At 38.7% G+C, this 23,101-nt stretch overlaps 1 protein-coding gene across 1 annotated transcript in view; it reads left to right on the forward strand.

The window, feature by feature from the left end:
- The window catches only part of LOC123522689 (arginine-glutamic acid dipeptide repeats protein-like), a 315,019-nt gene that overhangs the window by 219,748 nt on the left and 72,170 nt on the right, over nt 1-23,101 (forward strand). Inside the window, exons 3-4 of the mRNA XM_045299211.1 lie at nt 8,296-8,366; nt 20,025-20,150. Of these exons, the coding sequence (XP_045155146.1) occupies nt 8,296-8,366; nt 20,025-20,150 (197 nt within the window). The remainder of the gene's footprint in view (nt 1-8,295; nt 8,367-20,024; nt 20,151-23,101) is intronic.

Genomic DNA, 23,101 nt, shown 5'->3' on the forward strand with positions numbered 1-23,101 from the left:
CGTGTAGGTTGCCAGCAAACTATTTGCAGAACATCTTCAGAATAAAGTGCAATGATGAGTGTACTTAAAAATGGTCCTAGCTTGAGTAATGTAGTGTTAAACCATGACTAATATTTAGCATATCTGTGTAACTAATAAGATCGCTGTTGCTGGCAAGATGACCTTGAATTTTCTTGTTTTACCATATTCGTAAGACTAGCATATGACTGGGGAAGGTGAGTTATGCTGCGATGATTATTCTAAAACTTATTCTATCACTTCTTAGAGTTCCAATGATATTAGATCATTGGTTTTTAAATTTTTCATGCATTGGAAGATTTTCTAGAGGAACAAAAAGAAATGTAAGAGATTTCAATAAATATCTTAATTTTCTATAACCTCATTTATTTCCCATCTTGGTTTTTCCACAATTTTTGTTTCCCTATTAGCCATGAGAATTCCTGGGTGGTGCAAATGGTTAATGAAGGTTTGAGTAGAAAAATTAGCTATTAAAAATCCTATGTAGCTCAGTTCTACTTTTGACATTCATGGAATCACCATGAGCCAGGGTTGACTGGAAAGCACCTGGTATTAGTACTGGTTAGCAGTGCGGATAAATCTGGTTAAATGTTTGCTAGAAAGTGAATAGTGTTGTATTTTTAGATAAAGGATAATCCAGTGTCACGCGCGGTTGGAGATTTCATGGGCATTTGACTTCATGGAATTTAATGGTCCTGAAGTTGAAAAGAAGGAACCATGTAGACATGTTACCTGCGATCTTTTCTCCAGAGTTGAGTCTTTCAGATGATGCTACCATCTAATTTTGGTGATAATCTTTGAGGTTCAGCATAGGCTGTACAGACAAGATGAGAGAGTAAGGACTGTAAGATTTCATATACTGATGTCTTATTTTCCCAATTTTTGTTTTTTCCAAATGAGTCCCAATCCCCAACCCAACTAAAGAGAATAACACCAAACTAAAAGTAGGCTATCCTTAAACTGACTGACTTCTTGAAGAAATATTTATTAGAACTGTTTTTGTGGTGATGGTTGTTTATATGAGATATCATAGTAACTTTCTTGCTAGATTCTTGTTTTTATACTATACTCATTCAAGTTGGAGCCTCGTGATGTAGTAGTTATGAATTGGGCTGGTAACCACGATGCCAGCAGTTTGAAGCCACCAGCTGCTCCAAGGGAGAAAATGAGGCTTTCTATTTCCATGAAAGTAAGGGAGACATCGGGCAGTGTAAGATATGACAAAATAATAATTTATAAATTATCAAGGGCTCATGAGGGAGTAGGGAGTGGGTAGGCAGGGGGTAAAAACGAGGAGCTGATGTCAGGGGCTTAAGTGGAGAGCAAATGTTTTGAGAATGATGGCAGTGAATGTACATATGTGCTTTACACAATTGATGTATGTATGGATTGTGATAAGAGTTGTATGAGTTCCTAATAAAATGATTTTTTTTAAAAAGAGTAATAATCCCAGAAACCCACTGGGGCCGTTTCTACCCTGTTCTGTAGGGTCACAGTAAGCCGGCATTGACTCAAAGGCAGTGAGTGATATTGAGGCTCCTTTACTTGGTTTTTGAGTGCCCTTGGTATAGCATGTAGTGTTTATAGATGTTCACAGCTTTGAGGGTTGATGATGGGCTTGAGTGTTCAGCAGTGAGAGGCCTCGTTAGAGGCCAGAGAAATGCCAGTGTCTCTGCATTGGAATTGGGGTATCAAGATTTCAGTGCTGTTCACAGCATGTGTGTGCACATACATACACACACATCCTTTCTCTATTGGTGTGTGTGTGTTTCCGAAACATCTTTATGAACTAGATGGATGCTTGTAAAATTTTAATTCCGCAGTATCAGTGGTTGGCAATGTTGTGAATGGAGGAATGCTGTGTGTGAGAAAGGAAAGCTGATGTACATGGCTTCTCGTGCTCACTTCTGTACTTCCCAGCTCTGTCTCTGGGAGCAAGGCTTCAGTTTTCTCAGTGTTTTCTTTCTTTAAAAAACTTTAAAAAAACCAAAAAACATCAAAGCTATTATGAATTAAATCAAAGTTTACAGAACAGATCATAGTACTACATTCAGCAATTCATACACATTTGGATTCAACTTACCCATTGCAATCCCTCCAGTACCATCACTTGCCCCTCACTTCTTCCTGTTTTTTTTATTACCTGCTGAAATAGATGGTTTTCTATGAGAGATTGTATTAGAGTGGTCCCATGCTGCGCTGGGAAGGAGAGAGAGGTATTTCAAGGGTCAGCAAAAAATTCCAAACCAGACACACTATTATCTTTACATTAACCCTATGAAACAGGGTAGAACTGACCCTTTAGGTTTCTGAGAATGTAAATCTTTATGGAAGCAGAAAGCCTCATTTTTTCCCCTGAGAAGTAAAGTTTTGAACTGTCGACCTTTTGGTTAGCAGCTATAACCCATTATGCCTATTGTGCCATCCAGGCTCCCCTCAAAGGCTAATCGGAGCCACTCATTAACGGAGAGGAAAGTCTTCTAGGGGCTGAGCGTTGCCTGTATGTTGTGCCCACAGCTTTTAGGCTCCCAGAGCTGCTTGTGAGTGGGAGAATGAGTGTCCGTTGTGCTACGTGATGCTGTTAGCTGGAGGGAAGATGCTGACAGGTTCTTTGTGCTCCATGCTTCTGGCTCTGCTTTTTTGCTCTTCTGAGCAACTTGCTCTCCCTCTATTTAGATGAGCCTGCTGATTATGGAAGATTGATAAAGCAGAAAGAGAATCACCCTTCACTTTGTGACTGGATTCCTTCCCCAGCATATTAGCAAATTCTCTGCTAGTTGCAGATGGTACAGTAGGTTCTCGGACATAAAGATATGTTGACACTGCAAGAAATAGCCTGAAGTACCTATGGTCAATATAATTGTCCAAGTCACAGGGTTTTTTGCCTCCCTCCACAAGGATTTGGGAGTTGCCAACCAGTTCCCAGGCAGGCTTTCTGTGTGAGGAAAAAAAACATCTCAGCCTAAACTTGCAATTTCAGTTCCAGATATCCCTAGTAGAAAAAAAAGTTAGCAAGTGTTGTTTAGAATAAGTGATATCAATGGTAATAGCCTCATTTATTTTTCTGCCCCATTTCAGGCATGCTGATTTTAAAGATTAAAAACTATATATTTGGCCTGCAGCAACCATTTACTCAATCTGGTAAATACACATTTTCATACGGATAATTTTATGCATTACACATTTAATGGATCGCATCAGCATTGCCTAATTCTTTCAGAACTGCTGGCTTTCTTTAGGGAAAAGTGTTAGTAGTACTCTTGGTGGGCAAGGTGGGGACAGGGGGAGGTGAGCCGCTTCAGTGTCATTGATCCTACTGACTAAAATCAGTTTTACAGCCAGCTGCAGATCACCCTTGCACTCATAAATTGATGGAAGATCTTGGCAAACTATCTTTAAAAAAAACCAGTTAATTTGTTTATTTTTAACAGTTTCTCTTGGCAAAATCATTCTGGCAGTAGATGGTTACTGGGCATATATTCCCACTGGGGTTTTACCTTTGCTCATGACTCACTCATCCCATCATCCTTCCCTTTCTTAATCCACTAGTAGTTTTGTGTTAACTATAGACATTTATATAAAATATTTTTGCTTATAGTTTTTCAGGTAATGAGATGAGGAAAATACTTCAAATATGGTATTTGATTTTAATCATGTGAAAATCATTATTAAGATTAATATAAAAAAATAAAATGATTAAAAGAAAAGATAAGTATATTTTTAATTTTTCCCGTCTGTGAGATTTGAAGTCCAAATGGTTTCCTAGAATAGGCTTTCTTCTAGCTGTATCACTCTTAATATTATGGGAGGTTTACAGAAAAGTTTGACTCTAAAATTATTTTTCATAGTTTAAAAAAATAAAAGAATTAGAAAAGTCAGAGGAAAGCATTGTATTTCTTCCTGTTCCTCTTTTTTAGTCGTTTTATTAGGGGCTCATACGACTCATCACAATCCATACATACATCAATTGTGTAATGCACATTTGTGCATTCATTGCTCTCATCATTCTCAAAACATTTGCTCTCCACTTAAGGCCCCGGCATCAGCTTCTCATTTCCCCCCCTCCTTCCCCGCTCCCCCTTCCCTCATGAGCCCTTGATAATTTATAAATTATTATTTTGTCATATCTTGCCCTGTCTGATGTCTCTTCCTATTCCTTTTGTAGGTGAAAATTTTTAACATATTATCTGTGATCTTAGTCACTTTATGTTTTATGACTGTTAGTGAGTTTTGCATTTTGTCACTTAATTTTGCAGTGAGTTTATTCAACTCTTTAAAGTCTAACTATTGAAATACTAATAGAAATAATGTGGTACAGTAATCTGTTTCCCAAATTATGGTTGTTAGTAAATACCATCAAGTTTGTTCTGACTCATAGTGAACCCTGTGTGCAACAGAATGAGGCATTGCCCACTCTTTCATCATCTTCACAATCACCTGTAGGTTTGTGAGGCCACTGTTGCTGCCACTGTGTCAGTCTATCACTGGTGGACTTCCTGTTTACTTTTGTATGTTCTTCTACTTGACACCTAGCATGATGCTCTTCTCCAGTGACTGGTCCCCTATGTTACCATGACCAAAGTACGGCATGACCAAAACCAAACCAAGCTTACTGCCACTGAGTTGATTCGGATTCAGAGCAAACCTGTAGGATGAAGTAGAACTCCCCTGTTGGGTTTTTAGACTGTTTGTGGGTATAGATAACCTTGTCTTTCTTCTGCAGAGCGGCTGGTGGGTTTGAATTGCTGACCTTGAGGTTAACACCCCAATGCAAAACCTACTAGGTTCTGAAGGCTTCTTACATGGGGCAAGGTGTACCATTTTCTCTTCTAAATATCCTGGCTGTACTTCTGGCAGTCTGTGGTATATTCGTTATTCTTCTCCAATACCATAATTCAGCATCTCTTCTTCTCTGGTCTTCGTCGTTACGCTTAATAAGCATGCATGTGAAAATACTATGACTTGAGTCAGTGCACCTGAATGTTCAAAGTGATATCTTCACTTTATAACACTTTGAAGAGCTTTTTGCAGCAGCTTTTCCCAATGAAATACGTCATTTTATTTCTTAACGGATGCTCCCATGAGCATTGATTGTGGATCTAAGTCAACATTTTTGTCTGTGTGGGAAGTTGATGGACATCCAGAGAGAGGCTTGTCATCAATCGACATTTCACCTTTTTTGAAACAGAAAACTGCTCCGAACACATGACAGTTTTTCCCATAGCTCTGTCCTTGTAAGCGGTGTTCAGCATCATAATAGTTTCTGCAGCAATTCCCTCCAATCCCCCACCCCCACCCAAGCAGGAAACAAAATTTTACAGCCACACATTGTTTTCTCAAATCAGCCATCACAGAAATAGAGGTTCTAGTGAAATTGCTTTTATGAAGAAATTCACTGTGACCAGGAAGAACCTTCCCAGGCAACGCCGTGGGTGCACTAACTCAGTGAGTTGCTTGTGCTCGCCAAGTGGGGAAAATGCACACTATGAAAGCTTTGCTCTGTCCAGCGTAATTCTGTTATTTTTTGGTGTACTCCCTCGAATAACTAGGGGTGTGGGGCCATTGGCATCTAGTGGAAGCAAACCAAGCTGCTTGTAAGTTAGAGCTAGTTTTAATCTAGGGAATAGGTTTCTTGCTGTTGTGTTCAAATAACAAAATACTACATCTTTGTGTTGTTAGCTGCCATTGAGTCAGTTCTAACTCATAGCCACCCTATATTATATACACCAGAATGAAACTCTGCCCAATCCCAAGCCATCCTTAACTTTTGAGTCCATTGTTTCAGACATTGTGTCAATCCATCTTGTTGAGGGTCATCTTCTTTTCGTCACTATTTAGCAAGGTGGAAATAGTTCTTTTGCATATTAAGATGATGAACATGTTAAATAGATGTTGCATGTATGTTGAAGCAGAGTTTTCAACATTTGGAACCCTGGAATTGAATACAAACCTCAGTAAATAGTTCATGTCTGAACTGCTGTTTTACATGGATTGAATCTCTATTGTTGAGTCTTGCCTAAGTAAAAAAGAATCTCTTGGATATTTCTGGATGCCAAATGATTGGCATTCTAATTTCTTCCCCTTTTTTCCTCCCTGGAATAACTTGTGGCTACTAACTCCTGAATTCTTGAAGAAAAGTTCTTTTGGCCGGAAATGCCCTTTAATAAAGGCTTTCTTGGTGACTTCATTTTACTGGCTATGCTAGTGCTCTTGGTGGGGGGGTGGTACTAGGTGGTTTACTGATGATGGTGGTTTGCTTCTGACTGTATGACAAATGAGGGAGCAGAGGAACCTGCATATGTTCATAAGCATCTGATTTATTTATCTTAAGATGCACTCTTTCTGAAAGGCCACGAGGAAGGATACCATGAGTGGCATTTAAAATATGGGTATCACCCTATAAGAGCTAATTGACTACATAGATGCCTTTGCTTCTCAGTATATAGTACATACGTATTTCTAGCCTAAGTTTTTTGGTGACCTTGGTTGTAATTGCAGAGTTTATTTTTTCCCTCTCAGTTTAGCCATTACTTTCCTTAAATTTATTGCTATTTTTTTAATAAATCATTTTATTGGGGGCTCATACAACTCTTATCACCACCCATCCATCCGTCCATTGTGTCAGGCACATTTGTACATTTGTTGCCATCATCATTTTCAAAACATTTTCTTTCTACTTGAGCCCTTGTTATCAGCTCCTCGTTTTCCCTTCCCCCCACCGTCCCTCCCGCATGAACCTTTGATAATTTATAAATTATTATTTTTTTTTCATATCTTACACTGACTGATGTCTCCCTTTACCCACTTTTCTGGGAGAAGGTTATAGGTAGATCATTGTGACTGGTTACCCCTTTGTCCCCCCACTTTCCCCTTAAAATTATTGCTCATTTAAAAATGTGTGCTAAGGCCATTAAAAAAAAACAAAACAAAACAACCCTTAGATTCTAGATGTTGAAAGCAACAAAAATAATTACCCAACCACTGCAATGTCAGGTATAATTTAAGAAAGCACTCTTCTTCCCATAGGAAAATATAGTTTAGTTTTACTCTATTCCAGCTCTGATTGAATGCTTTGGGTTTTTAACAGTTTGAAAATAAAATGTTTTTAGGTTAAATTTTAATAGCAAGATGTCCATACGAAATTAGATTAGTTAGGTTTCTCTTGGTTTAGGTGGCTTGGTCATTGTAATAGCTTCTTCAAAACTAGTGTGTACTTCATTTATTTTTTTACAAGGTATTTATAATGAAGTTGCACTCAACAAAATCATTTTTCTTATCACAATCCATACATACATCAATTGTGTAAAACACATTTGTACGTTTGTTGCCCTCATCATTCTCAAAACATTTGCTCTCCACTTAAGCCCTTGGCATCAGCTCTTCATTTTCCCCCCTCCCTCCCTCACGAATGCTTGATTATAAATTATTATTTTGTCATATCTTACACTGTCTGACGTCTCCCTTCACCCACTTTACTGTTGTCCATCCCCCCGGGAGGAGGTTATATGTAGATCCTTGTAATCAGTTCCCGTTTTCCACCCCACCCTCCCGTTATGGTCACTGGTCCTGAAGGGATCATCTGTCTTGGATTCCATGTGTTTTCCAGTTCCTATCTGTACCAGCGTACATCCTCTGGTCTAGCCGGATTTGTAAGGTAGAATGGGGATCATGATAATTGGGGGGGTGAGGGAGGAAGCATTTAGGAACTAGAGGAAAGTTGTATGTTTCATCATTGCCACATTGCACCCTGACTGGCTCGTCTCCTCCCCACCACCTGTCTGTAAGGGGATGAGCAATTGCCTATAGATGGGCTTTTGGTTCGCACTCCCCCTCAGTCACAATGATATGATTTTTTTGTTCTTTGATGTCTGGTACCTGATCCCTTCATTATTCTTTGTAAAGGCACAGAAGCAGCTATCTGAGTAAAACTTTCACAATTTTGTTATTATAGGTAATTGTTAGCAATGATTTCTCCTTATCTAAATTTCTTGCTTAAAATATATTAATTCTATGTGATGTTTATCTTCTTCAGGGCCCCTGAAACAAACAATTGAAACTCCCTCAATTCTCTAACTTACCTGGAAAATGACCAAAAAAGAACTAAGAATGTTTCCTTTAAAGTTATTTGTAATTTAATATCACCTTGGTGGAAAGGGGGGGGGGGGACCTCGGGTGTGTGCTTTGTCATTTGTTTGTTTATACATTGGCTTTATGGACCCTGATTGTGTTTCTTTAAAGGTAAATGCCATTGTTTAAATTTTTCTTTTTCTTTTAAAGACTGTGTGTATATCGAGAGTCGGAGGCCAAACACACCGTACTTCATTTGTAGTATTCAAGACTTCAAACTGGTAAGCATTTTGTAATATGCTGCTGATTCTGCTCCACACCTTTCTCCTTCAGTTCTGTGGCTGTCTGTGCTGATAGCTTCTCCATCACTTTTGCTGTGATAGCCCCTTGAGTTCTTTGGATGGCTTCATGGCTTCCACCCCTCAAATAAAGACGTTATTAGCTTTGTCATTTCAGTTTTCTAACACTTGATGTTATCATCCTTACATGTGAACATTTCTGATCTCTTTATTCTTTAAGTAACTCTTTTAACTTACTAATTTCAGATTCTCTTGTGTCTGAAGTAGTTTGTTTCTTCTTCTCAGCCATTGTTAAAATCCTGAACCTAGATAAACATAGAATTGAAGATGTGTGTGTGTGGGGGGAAAGGTTAGTTCTCAAGTAGAGTACTATAATTTACTTCATATTTTTGTAGAAATTGAATATTTTGAGCTTCTTTGGGGCCTCTAAGTGGTCACGGGGTGGGGGAGAAGGAAGTCTGATTTCAAGAGGTATAGATAGCTATTATACCTTTTCCGGGTGCATTAATGTTGATAGCTCCCATTATGAAATTTTATATTAGTGATTTTCATACTTTAGTGGTTGGAGTCTGGGATATCTGTAGAGATTTTGCAAGTAATTATTCTCAGTCTTAAATAAATATGAAGGCGTCAGGAAGTTTGTGGGAAAGTGAAATTAAAAGATAATGAAAATTTTCCATGAACCTTCTGAAGCCCTGCTGTATATTTTGGACATGTCTGTACAATTTTTTTTCCAAATGTATGACTATGTTGTGATTTTTAAAATACATTCATTTAAAAAATTGTATGTACTTAATAACCACTGTTGCATGTTCTTTATGTGTATTTCTTAACCTGCTGATACTTGGAATAATATAGTGCTATTATTTGGGGATTTAAAAAATACCTTGATGTTATAAAGCAATTCTCCTACTTAAAGACTTAATCACTGTTCTACGTTATTGGGTGTAGTTAAGTTAAAATTCTTTAGCATTGTGTAGATGTTTATACTTATCTGTGCTCTTATTTAAGAACACACTGTAATTTTCAATAATACAGGTATGTGTAGCTTAACATCTGCTCTCTGTCATACAACACACTCTACATTTTCAGCTAGGTTCAAAAATTCATTGCAATGGCCACACTGAACCCACAGAGAATACTCAAGTTTATGGGGTTTATATGGTAGTCTGCAGGTTACAATTCAGATAAGGAAGGTTTAGGATACAGCTTTTCAGTCAGGGCATATTACAAAATTCTTTTAGGGCTGCCAATCATGCTCCAGTGGCATGCCACTCTGCCACAAGTCTCAACCTATCCCTAAGGGACTCAGCTCCAGCTCTGTTGCCAGCAAACCCAGCTCCACCTGCTCAAACCCAGAGGCCCCACATACCACAAACTAGCCTCCTCCTAGCTTAAAACACTTATCTTTACTTACTCTGTGGACTGGGAAGGTCTTCCACTCTGTCTCATGCTCTGGCTCCTGGTTCTGTTGCTTCTCTGTCATTCCAGTTTGTCAAAGCTGTGTCTTGGATGAAGGCAATTCACTGTTCAGGTTCATTCCCAGCTCTTGCTGGTAGTGAGATTCCCCCTACTCCTGCTTCTGAGATAACTCACCATATACCCAGCAGGATGACAGTGACTCATAGTGGAATCATATAATCCAATCAGTATTTCCCCTACTTTCTAACCCAGGCTCATCAGGGAAAATTTGTATGGTGGGAATTATAGAGACTGTGACTAGAAAAGCTACATTAAATAATTCACTGCCCTGCAACATCCATGGTACATTTTATGAAATAGGATGTTATCTGATTTGGCCATTTTGTAAACACCATATTAAAAACTACTGGAGTCTGGTATAGCTGCTGGCAGTGGTGGAAGACCAGGTTGCAGAAGCAGTGGCTGAGGGGATATCATTGAAAGGAAGTGAGGAAGGATCAGAATCTGCCCAGCCCAGACCCTGCAGCCAGCCACTCTGCACCCAGAATATGCCCTCTACCTCACCTGCTTTTATCTCATCCATGGTCCTGTTCTGCATGAGTCTGGGTTTAGGGACTTGAGTGGGTTTTGACTCTTAGCAACCCATGTACAACAGAACAAAATACTGCTTGGTCCTGCACCATCCTCACAAACATTGCTTGCTTTGTTTGAACCCATTGTTATAGACACTATCAGTTCATCTCATTAAGGAACGTCCTCTTTTTCACAGAACCTCTGTTTTACCAAGTCCGATGTTCTTTTCTTAGACTGGCCCCTTCTGATAACATGACCCAAGTCCGTGAGACAAGGTCTCGCCATCTTTGTTTATAAGGAGCATTCTGGGTGCATGTCTTCCAGAATGGTTATGTTGGATCTTCTGGCATTCCATGGTTCTTTCAATATTCTTTACCAACACCATAATTAAAATGCATCAATTCCAGTATTATTTAGTAATTGTCCAGCTTCTTAAAAATTTATTTATTTATTTATTTGCAAGCATTTTATTAGGAGCTCACACGACTCTTATCACAATCCATACATACATCAATTGTGTAAAGCACATTTGTACATTCATTGCCCTCGTCATTCTCAAAACATTTGCTCTCCACTTAAGGCCCCGGCATCAGCTCCTCAATTTTTCCCCTCCCTCCCCGCTCCCCCCAATTGTCCAGCTTTTGCATATATATAAAACATTTGAAAATGCCATGGCTTGCTTACGTCGGGAACACTTTAGTCCTCAAAGTGACATCTTTGCTTTGAAGATGTCTTTTGTAACACAATGTATGCAATCAAAATGCTGTTTGATTTCGTTTGTTTGTTTGATTTCTTGACTGCTGTTTTCGTGGTGTTGATTGTGGATCCAAGTAAAAAGAAATCCGTGGCAATTTCAATCTTATCTCCATTTATCAGATGACACTTATTGGTTCAGCTGTGAAGTCACACGATTAGTGTTTGATCATCGATTCACCTATACCAAGCAAGGTTATGCCATCTGTATATTGTAGGTTGTTAAAATTATAGTGTTTGTTGGGGGTTGGGGGACATAATGAACAAAAGGAGAGTTACTTTCTATTTAAAAACACAAAAAAACTATGAGACCACAGCTGGACGTTAAGCAATGCATACCTGTATTTGTGTTCTGACACACACTATGTGTAATGTTTCAGTCTGAAGAAAAGTAAAAGGTAGTTTTGAAAAGATCTTTGACTCTGTATCTCCTTTGTTTCTTCTTATCATTTGTAATGATCCCACCAATATCCAATTAATGCAGGAGTACATTCTGATGTAGCTAGTTAACAAAATTACATGCCATTTATTTATTTTTATTAAGTAGTAATACATGACTGTCTAAAATGAATTTGCCTTTTACTTTTAAGATATAGTTTTTCTTTGTATTCTGCTTTAACTTCCCTGATTGTTTTGTAAGATGGCCTTGCAGTTTAGTTTTGTCACATCAAATGCCTTTTACTCAGTTTTTATGTCAGTATAAATTTTCCCTGTTTCTAGAGGTCTTTGCTACTTATTATATTTTTCCTTCCAAAGTTGCTTTACAGATGCTGTGCTGACATCTGAAAATTTTGTGCGGTGGCCTTGTTTCCTGAAGAGTTTTATTTTAGTAGTAGCTGCTACCACGAATCTTTCCCTATCCACTGTATCTGTGTGGGATTTTTACTAATCCTAATACCAGTGCTCTATGGAAAATATATAGTAATAAAGTCCAGCTGCAAAGACATTTCTTCTATCTATTCAGTTCTGACCCTCTTTTGTACTATTTTTGTACATTAGCGGGTGTCTTCATGTTTGAACAGCATCTCATAAAAAGCTGATTACAATGTGGTAGTTGATGTTCTGGGCAGAGGTTCCTGCTGAGTTACAGTAATTGCTCAGGGCGTTAACAGCAATAAAAATGGATGTTTCTGTTGTCAGTATTGATCTCATACAACACCGACAAAGCTGTCTGCAAAACAATGTGGGAAATAGGCTGCAGCATGTTCAGATATACCTTTTTCTGATTCACACAGTGTGATTTCTTTTGTTCAAAGTTCTGTATTCAGCACATACTCATAGCTGTGGTGTTAGAACAGCAGACTTGATGAAATATTTGTTGTTTGAAGGAGGGTGGTTTTTCTTTGTATACTCCTGTCTTTGTTTCACTATACTGCATATAACCAGATAGCTGATATGAGTAATCTTTTTTTTTTTTTTTTATTTAACCCCTCCACATTACCCAGGCTATTAGGGGAAAGAAAAGGCAGAAGGAAATTTCCTTTTTTCCATCAGGACTGAAAAATAAAGAAATTGGGTTGTTCCTTCCCATAGCATTTAGCATGGCAAGTGGCACCATCAAAATCTAAACCCAATAGTTTCGAAATATCATTGATTAATTATATTTTTAATATCTTTCTATCCATTTAAAAATTTTAAAATGGTTTGCAATTTTAACTGAGAGGTGTTTTGGTGTATTGTTTATGTTTAAAGGTTTGAAAGATGTATTAAGCAAGAGTGCAATGGGAAACACAGCAAAAGCTGACACATTTGCAAGTGGGAATGAGAGTCACCAACCAGGCACCAACTGCCAGGCACTGAAACCATTCATTGAATTTAGGATCCTGGGTCCTATTTCATAAGCTAATTGTATATGAGACAAGGATTTGGATTTTTGTGGGGCCTGGCTTGGCTTAGGGGTTCTCCATTTGCATCCCCCTAGAACATAGCTGCCTCCATGTCCTTTCCAATATTGCCCCCTTTTTACTTACAAGCATGTTCTGCTTGGTGTGCAGTCATTGTGTTTTTAATGATGAGAACCTCTGGTTTCAGCTTTATCAATATTTTGCTATCACTACCCAAAGCCATTCCACACACACTTTCACCAGGGTAGGTGGCAGCTATGGTGGTGCAGAGTAATTAAGTTCCCAACTGAGCTGAGTATTTTAAAAATAGAATTTTCAAGGAAAGTGAATTATATGTCCCATTAGATTTTTTAAAGGAAGTTTTCAGTTGGTTAAACGTTTTTTGCAAACTGGGATTTAGGGGTTTCTTGATTACAATGACAAAAGTATCTTAAGAAGGAAGCAGGAGATGTGAAGTGGAGTTATGGGCAGTGTATTCTTAGGAGCAGGAAGAAAGTGGAATCATCAGACACATAGGCAGTCTTGCAGCCTGAGCTAAGCAACAAAGTAGCTGGCAAAATCTTTAGCTTAGCTCTTTGAAATAATAGTAAGAGGGAATGACACATGGGGACTTTGTTGCCAAAATCCTCTAAATTTGGATTTGGAAAATGGAGGGGTAGTACTGAAAGGATGAATCAAAAATTTCCCACTGACCTTTCAGGCTGAATGAACCTATGAAACAATTGCCCTGAGATAATCTTTACACACCAAAAAATATCCCTTGAAGTCATCAGAACAATAGATTAGCTTAACTAGTGCAAACCGTCTGCCTTGAGCATTATGCTCTTTCAAGAACACAATGTGTGGGATCCAGTTGACAACAGCTACTCTGAAAGATTAGAAGGAACCTTAGAGGACAGTGAGTTGATGTTAAGGAGGGGAAGGAATGTGAGAATGATTGCAAAGTTGGAGGAATGTAAATCTATGTCACTAAATTGTACATGTAGAAACTGTTGAATTGGTGCATATTTTGCTGAGAAACTGCTGGGTTGTGTATTTTTGCTGTGTACATTATCAACAACAAAATAAATAAAATTTAGCAAAGTGGGTCAAAGGAAGTTTTCATGGAAGAGATGGCTGATTAGCTAGTTAAACAAACAAACAAACAAACAAACAAACAAGATCTTCCTCCAATCCTAGGCAAGCTGAACTGAGAGGTGGGAGATAGGCCCAGCAGAGGAATGGAGCCACATGTGCAGACAGCCAATGCAGGAAGGCTCCACTTCTCCCTTAGCTCTGCTGGATGCATACTTCTCCTTGGATTCTTTAACAGACCATGTTTCTTCATAGTAGAGTCCCTTTACTTGGGTTAGCTTGAATGGATCTCCATTTATCGAAACTGAGTTACCATGCTAAACCGTCTTCCACCTATTCTTTTGCCCTTGTACGGCTTTTCTGCATCCATTTGTCATGTGTCTGCTTTGAGAGTTTTGCTCCTGATGAGTCATCAGTATCAAGGAGCATTATTTCCCAGAGAACAATTAGGAATGGTTCGGGCTGCCTTGTATAGATATTTATTGGATGCTCTTGCTGTTTGTCATTTGTTGAACTCAGTCCTATAAAGGTGACTGAAGGAAGTGTAAGATACGTTCCTTCCCTCAGAAGTCTTAGATGCGAATTGGACAGGCAAACTCAAGCAAGGATATCAGCCTCCTTTGGAGAACACGGAAGAGGAAGCCAGCCACTCCACCCTAAAAAGAAGCTTGCTTTCTTGCTTCTATATGAAAAGTGATCAAACCTGATTTTTATTAAAATCCAGGCCCTATCTAGACATGATCATGGAGTCTGAGAATGCTGTAACAAGATCATCACTGAGGTTAGTCTTTTTCATTCAGTGAATGAAAAATGTCTCTCTTGAATAGCTTCACTTCATGCCTTATCCTTGCTTCACAGATTAGTAATCTATACCACTCCTTTAATAGTCTATAGTTAAATTCTGTGTGGACTCCTGATAAGCTATCATTCATATGATAAAGTTTTATTTTGGTTCTTTAGAATTATGCATTTATAAGTTCTTCAGCTGTTTCCATGTTAAATTTTAAGATTATTACAGATTTTATTTTGGGGTAAATATTTGTTTGCTATTTGGTTTACTAAAAGTGAGAACATTGTAAAGTTAAAACTTGAGTTTTCTTAGAGTTGGGATATGTCACTAGGGATATTTTGGTGTTTCAGTTAACTGTTAGCTGAGCTAAGTATATTGTTACAACTCTGCATTGTTGAAGGGGAGTATTGTGTATAATTATGTCCCTACCAGCACATATTCTAAGTGTTGATTGTGAATGTGGCCTGGCTAAGAATACATACAACTAGTACCTTGGAGAAGGCACGTCCTCATTAGCACAATGAAATTGGTTACCAAGTTATTTGTCATAGAATACCATAGCCCTCTCTTTATCAAAAGTGAGCAGCTGGAAGACAAATATTTGGAACCTCTCTGTACTTATAACTTTACTAAATAAGCCAGCTCTCAGCTTTTATTCATGCCCTTCCCTGGAAGCACAAAGAACGGATTGCAGAGAAATTAGCTTCAGTTTGGGGTCCACTTACTATTGAAATTGCTTTCTCTCAACCAAACTTATTTTCCCAGAGATGGATTAAAAGCAAAAAAAAAAAAAAAAGCTGTTTTTCCTTCTTTAAAATGAAAACTCTGTTTTTTTGCTAGAGACAATATAAACCATAGGGTCTCCTTTTCATGGGGAAAAACAAACAAAAAACCCTCAACATCAGCAACACCACCCACCCTCCCTCCCCTGCAATTAAAAACTTAAACTATAATCCATGATCCTGGGTGAAATGGAGGTATCTGCTTTTCAGTGCCACTCCCATCCCTCCAGTGCTCCTCGGGGGACATTATGCCCCATCTTCGGAAATGCTGATATAAACAATGCATCATTAGAGTCTTATCACTTAGAGCCTTCATTGACATGACCTTTTGGTGCACATACATGCATCCCTCACCTCAGTGTCATCCAGTTATTAGTGACCTATGCAGGGCAAATCAGAACTGACTGTATGGTTTCTATGGGAGTAGGAAACCTCCTTTTTCTCCCTTGGAATGCTGATGGTTTCCTAACTTGCTGACTTTGTACTTAGCAGCTCAGAACGTAACCATTGCTCCACCAGGGTTCCTATGTTCATTGGCACGAGCACACATAGTGAATGAGTTATATCACCTGTGTAGTACCCACCACATGTAATTCCAGATGCTCAATTGTAACCTTCTCTCTACAAGGTAGAGTGCATGGATATTCAGTGAGTTGCTTTTATTGCATTACTAGGCTAATCAAAGCATGTGTTAAATCTTGTATTAACAACTCTTGGGTGGGAGCCAGGAAAGCCACATTCATTTGAATATAACCAGTTCAGAACTTAACATAAGTTACACTGGAGCAGATAGGAAGGAGCAATAGAATACTTGGGCTGAGAACTTGGACTTAAGCATTACACTACCTATATTCATACCCCTGCTCCATATCAGTTTTCTTCACTTTTTTTTTTAAATCTTTGAAGTTGGAACTAAGATTCCTATTTTATAATTGGTTATTTCTAGATTAGTCCTTTCAAGACACTGTTTTTTCTTTTTTTGGTTGGGGGGGCCATGTATTTTCAGGAATGAAAGGCATTTAAAGGATTTTGATAAAATTACTGGGACACATGTGTCCCAAGGGGTCTTTGGAGCTGGGATTGATGAGATAAGGCCCATTTTGTGAGATTAATGCAGTTATGCAGGATCTATCAGATGGCAGCATGCATAGCATGCACTAAACGTGGGAGAACAACTTTCCACTAAACCTGAGAGAAAACATACAGGGACTGATTATCTGTCCCATGCATCATCAAAGGGTGAAACTTTTATTGCATAAACCAAGGATATTTGCATACATGTCTTTGGTTAGCCTGAAGTATGCAACATTTTTAAGTATTTAAATAGTAAACCACTTATTAAAAATGTAATATTAGTCTGTGTCCCCCCACTCCTCCCATGTGTTCTGAGTAATGTAGTCGAAGTTAAATAAATTAAAGAAGCTGTAGGTCTTAACTATCTTGTACTTGGATTTTCCATAATATTTTCCCTAAGGAATTATGTGAACATCCCAAAGAAGGCCTACTTTTAAGGAAAATGCCTGATGGTATGGTAATGATTTCTGTTTGAAACAGTGATCTGCCCACCCACACATACTGATAATCCCTTAAATTATACGTCCAAAATTTTTTCTGTACTTCTGTCTTCCCTTACCCTCTTGGTTCTTTCCCTATAAAAAGCTCAGTGTCACCTAGCCATAGCTTTGTGACTTGTTGTATAATGGAATTCACACCTTAAGGTTTTTATCAAATGCTTGTAAAAAGTAGAATGACTTCAGTAGAACTAACTTAATGACAGACACTTCTTTCCAGGAGTTCTATTCACTTCCTTGCTCTCATTTGCCATGAGAGTACCTCACACCGTCAGTTTCTCCGTGCAGAAATGCTACAGCTTACTGACTGAGTGCAAGGGTATTTTTCTGGAGGCCATGTCCTTTGTTTTAATAAAGGCAGCTATCTAAAAGCAGTAAAACTGTAAATAGGATATTGGGTTTGTTAAATGTTCTTTACACACATATATTTGACTTTGATAATTTTCATTAATCCCTCCTGGACCGAGACAGGAGGTGTTGTCTGGTGCCCAGGGCCCCTTAATTGTGGAGCAGTGATGTTGGCATTCTCTTTGAACCACCACACCAGTTTTGTTGGACAGGACAGTAAAATTAAAACCGTAGGTGGGGGGGTGGGGTGGCAAGAGGGATATTCCTGTCAGTGGAACTCAAAATGAGGCAGGATGTGAGACACCTCAGCACCTCTTACCAGCCTCACCATTCAACAGTCTGCTTTCACCCATGGCTGGCATTCCTGGTGGGCCATGTGGTATTTAAAGCCCTACTTATTCACAGTCTTGAATTCAAATGGATTATAGGATCCTGCACTTAAGAAATAATCGAAAAAGTTTTGTTTATTCTATTTCCATAAAAATAAATTTCTTAACATCTTATTTACTAAACCTGTTTTCTATGTTAAATTTTTTTCAATGCAGAAAAAGTAGGCGTTCTATTTTTGAAGCTGAGCTTAAAATGAATTTTTGAGACAATCTGATACTTGCAGAAATCTGCTGTGTAAGAGTGTTGTTGGTAAAATCTAATTTTTGAAACTTGATTCATTAGAACTGGGAGTATGGAATTTGTTTGTATATGTGGTTATCTGTGTTAAGAACCCAACAGTGACTTAAAATAGCCCAAGAAAACCCACTAAAAAGAATGTAAAGAAAATGGTGGAAACTGGGATATTACAAAATGTCATTTAACATTTTCAAGTGAGAACAATGAGATTCTTTGAAATACCTTTTTAAAATGTTTAAAACATTTTAATTTGCTTAAATTAGCTAAAAAAAAATATAACAATCCCATGGGGTTTAAGTGTTTTAGTAGTGGATTTTGTTTTAAACACTTGATTGTAAAGAATTTAAGAGGACTGATTAATCGGATTCTTAGTGCAAGAGATTGACTTGACATCCATTGTTGTTTTGATGTTTATAGAAATTGCAAATCCCCTGTATCACAGAGGGCCCTTTCCTTTGGCATTGGAGGTGGGGTGGGAGGAGGAGCAAGGTCTTTGGTAGGGACAATGAAGGCTGTTAACTCTGGATGTCATCCTCTGCTGCCATTGAACCAGTGGAAGGCAGAGACTTCGACCCGGAAAACCCTCTGTGGAGATTCCAGGATGTGCTAAAAGGTGATCTCTAGAGAAAGAACACAGTTAAGTGAAAGACATTGTCAGTATTAGCTTATTTTCTTGTGACTTGTGTTTCCCTAGGGTGTGTCTAAAAGAGACATACAAAAATAAATTGTGAGTTAATGGAGTATATTAAAGTTTTGTTTACAGAAAGTTGTTTGGAGTGATTGTCTCTCAAAGGAATTTTCTGTAACAGGGCTCCTAAATGTGCTTTAATATTAATATTTCAAAGTTTGTTTCCTTGTAATCTTAAAACAACTTTAAGAGAAAAGTTACATAAGCATTTCAATTTTATGGTCTTTTCAGTTTATTTTAAACCACATGAGATTGGATTGGTTAGGTAATTTTTAAATGTTATGCCTGCCATTTAGAATTTTTGAAGAGGAACATATTCAGATGTTCTTTTTTTGTGTGGATGTTCTTATCTGAGTTTTCTTTCTTGTACTTATAAGGATTGTGCTGGCTTTCAGAAGTTGCTCTGGAATCTTTCTTGTTGTTGATGCTCAATGTTAAAAGAAGACTTATGGCACCTACAAAAATGGTTTCCTACTCTGAAAGGAAAGAATATCTTTTTGAACTTTATGCTCTGTGCCATGTTCTATATACTTAGTTTGTAAGGCATCAGGAGAAAATGAGAACTCATCTGATTGGTATCTTTTGTTGTCTGGTGTTAAGCTTTGTCTGTTTACTCCACTTTCAACTTTACAGAATTGCCATAGGGTTTGTAACAAGCTTCCTGTGGCAGCTGTCTGTGGCCACCCTCATGCCTGGAATATTTACCGTACTTAGTGTATACCTATCTTACTTCTCCATCACCTCTCATTAGAAACTCTTCTGAAAGCTCAGTTTGTCCACCTGCAGTTCATTTTACAGCTGTGTTTATCTGACATTGAATTTTTGTTACTTATAAACAACGCATGCCACTGTTGTTGTGCTTTGGCATTGTGTCACGTCTTAACTTGGTTATTTCGAGGGGCACACACCATACTGCTTTATGCCAGCACCCAAATTAAAGTGTGGCCCTAAGAAGGGCCACATCCTTGTTCACACTGAAATAAAGACATAAATGCTTTGATTGATTTGGAAAGGCTAACTTTAGTTGTAGAACAAATCAGTTACCTGACATTTCAGAGACCATCTGTACAGGAGTTTTGCAGATACCTACTTGTGTGCTGCGTGCCCCTAATAACCAGGGTATGAGGGGACATTGGGCACGTTAACTTAAAACTTTTTTCTTTTTTAGGTCCACAACTCCCAGGCCTGTTGCAGATCTCCAACTCCTGCTTTGTGTGACCCCCCAGCATGCTCTCTGCCGGTGGCATCACAGCCACCACAGCATCTTTCTGAAGCCGGGAGAGGGCCTGTAGGGGTAAGGAGAATCCCGTTTTTAAAAGCTATAAATATTTTATATCCCATAGGGTATAAAATAGGAATAGTACCTCCCTCCCCAGAGCCCCTTAAAAATGTGCTGTATTGTATGTGTTTTTAAAGGAGTAACAAGTACATGCACAGAGGAAGCAAAATACGGGACTTACCTTACCCCTCTAGGACAGTTCCAGAAGTTAGTGGGGTTGGTGGTAGGGTATTTTGGCACCAGCAGAGAGCATGCTGGGCTGCTGCAAGGAGCAGGAGCTGGCAATCAGCAGCGAGTATGGATGTTTGCAACTGAAATGAGGGAAAAAGGGGGTAAGTTTGAGGCCATGTGTGGCATGTGCATTTCCCTAGCTCATTGGGACTCATGACCCATGCATCTAAGTGCTTTTAGTTGTCGCCCTCTCAGGTGACATTCTTTCTGTAGAGTATTGCTCAGAAGTAGTGTGCAGCTCTTTTGTAAAGCTAGATGTAGGATAAACACTTCAAGTTGGGGTGTAGTCACACTTCTCTCACAGCATTACCCTGTTCATTCCTCTTGCCTGGTGGTCACGTGGGAGGAGGGCTGTGTGGGACACAGCAGGATGAAACGCTGTAGCTTTTCTCTTTAGAACCCAAGGGCTGGGTGCTGATGAACATACAGGCAGTTTGTATGTAGTGTACCTCACCTTTTATGAAACCTGTGTTTACACTTGTCTTCCCCGCTCTTCAGGAGGATCTAATGGTAAAATTAAAAAACAACAACAAGTGCATGTTGTTCTGATGACTGCTAGGTACCCAGCCTTGTCCTTAATGAAAAAATATATTAATCCTTAGAAGTTAACCATTTCCTAGTCATATTCCTGCCTGCTTTGACTTTTTTGTTGTTGTTGATACCATCTGTTTTCAGTAATGGAAGGCATGCAGAAATCAAGATAGATTTTTTGGGAGGTAATGTGGATTTGATACAATTATATTATACACACATGGCTGGCCTTGATGGTAGGATCAGTGAAGTGAGGCCCCTTTCTTTAGTTTCATGCTGTTATATAGGTGCCCATCAGGCTGGAGATATGTTACAACTGGGATAGCAGCAGCTTGCTTATGGGAAGCCTGAGAGGCTGAAAGTGGAGGTACTCATGCATCCCTGCGTCACAAAAAGATTCAGACCTGTCTTGGTTTCAGACATATGCTCAAAAAACAATTTAAAAATAATATAAGATCATAGTCATAACTATCACCACAGTGGAAGATACTATCAGCATATAATGGGTAATTAAATTGCAGTGTCAAATAGGTGGGTTTTGAGGAGTTGGTGCATTTGACGTATCGATGAGAGATATAGATAGAGACTTCCAGGTATATGTTTCTACCTGTCCATATGAGCAGCCTAGACCCTGAGCCTGTGGGGTCTGAGAGTTGTTAAGACGAGAGCCTGCAAAATGTTTGTGAACAGCACAGGTTAGTGCATCTGGGGAGGGGAAAAGTGGGGAAATAAATGGGACTAGCTCACAGAGCAACTCCAAGGCAGGCCAAGCACAACTTTTATGTGCTAGATGGTAGGAAGCCTGGTAGGGTTTTATTTTCTTCCCTTCTTCCAGACAAGCAGATTCCTATACTTAGAACAAGTATCGTGGAGCTATGGGGAAAGACCGGGAATACTCCAGGTAGGAGATATGGCCAAGGTATTAGATGAAGAGGACTATGACCATGCAACTGGGATATTAATAATTGTGTAACAAAATCAGGAAAAATGGTTGCAGCAAAACATTATATTTGGATAGTTGCCAGTGTAATTTACCATTGATTAAACCAGGAAAAGGGTTCACATTATGGAAGCCTTTATATTCTTGAAATAGCTATTCACAATGGAACATAATAAAAGCCAGTACAGGCAATAAAAGCCTAGTTGGAATCTCAGGAGGAAGATTGACAGATTAACAGAGTTCTGATTCAAATAGGGCTACCTCCTTCTAAAAGTTCAGCCATTGACCATTGCCATTTTGTTTCTATTTACATCGAAAATATGACATTCATTTTGGAGCTGGTGCTTTCCTGCTTTACTCTCTAATAAGTGTAGATGTCATTGTCAGGTGGTTTAGAGTACCCACTCACCAGGAATTGCTGGATAGATTTCAACATTTTCTAATAATTACATTGGTTTTGAGTAAACTTTTGGTATTTGCATTGATGGTGACCAGTGTATATTGTTTTACCAGTAAAAATATTTGTGCACTAGAGATTTAAAAATACATGACTGATGGAGCACTCCGATGTCATCATATGTTGCTTTGTAAAGATGCTTTAGTGAAATGATGAGTATTTCAGTCAAGGTGGTGCTGCAGAAAGCTAACTTTATTGATTGTGCTTTAAAGGGGCTTCGTGCTGCCAAAGTCGCTGTAGCTGTATCTGAATCAGATCCAGTTGGCACAGCTCTCAATGTGTGGGATGCTCATAAATTCTGCAGGCACACAGATCTAATACAGTGTAATGAGGGAGCTGTTAACAGAGAAAAACTGATTACTGGGTTGCAGACAGTATCATTAGCATTTCTTGCTACGATACACCAGATGTCTATCCTAATAGACTCGTTTTGTTAATTTAGTTTTTATAGGAAAGCATTGATTGCATCATAATTTAGCTTCCTTTGTATAGTCAGGTGTATATTTGTGCTGTGTTTCCATATTAATGATGTCATAAATTTATGAGACTATGTTTTATGATTTTTAACATATTAATTTTTTAAGTCTGTGCTGGAAAGGCAACATTTTTGTGTGATCTGCTTGCTGGGATGGTTTCTGGGAGAAAGTCTTGTGTCCAGTTGTGTTGGAGGGAAGTGGCGAAGGAAACTGCCAGGCTCCTCCCCAGATAGGTCTGAGTTGATTTCATCTCAGCTACTGGCAGATTTGGGTGGTTTCAGTACAGATGACACTGCATGGCAGTATAGCAACCACTCTGTCCAGAGCATAA

The sequence above is a fragment of the Echinops telfairi genome, unplaced genomic scaffold (assembly GCF_000313985.2).
Source record: "Echinops telfairi isolate 266 unplaced genomic scaffold, ASM31398v2 ScPeMD7_7457;HRSCAF=8495, whole genome shotgun sequence".
NCBI classification, from domain to species: Eukaryota; Metazoa; Chordata; class Mammalia; order Afrosoricida; family Tenrecidae; genus Echinops; species Echinops telfairi.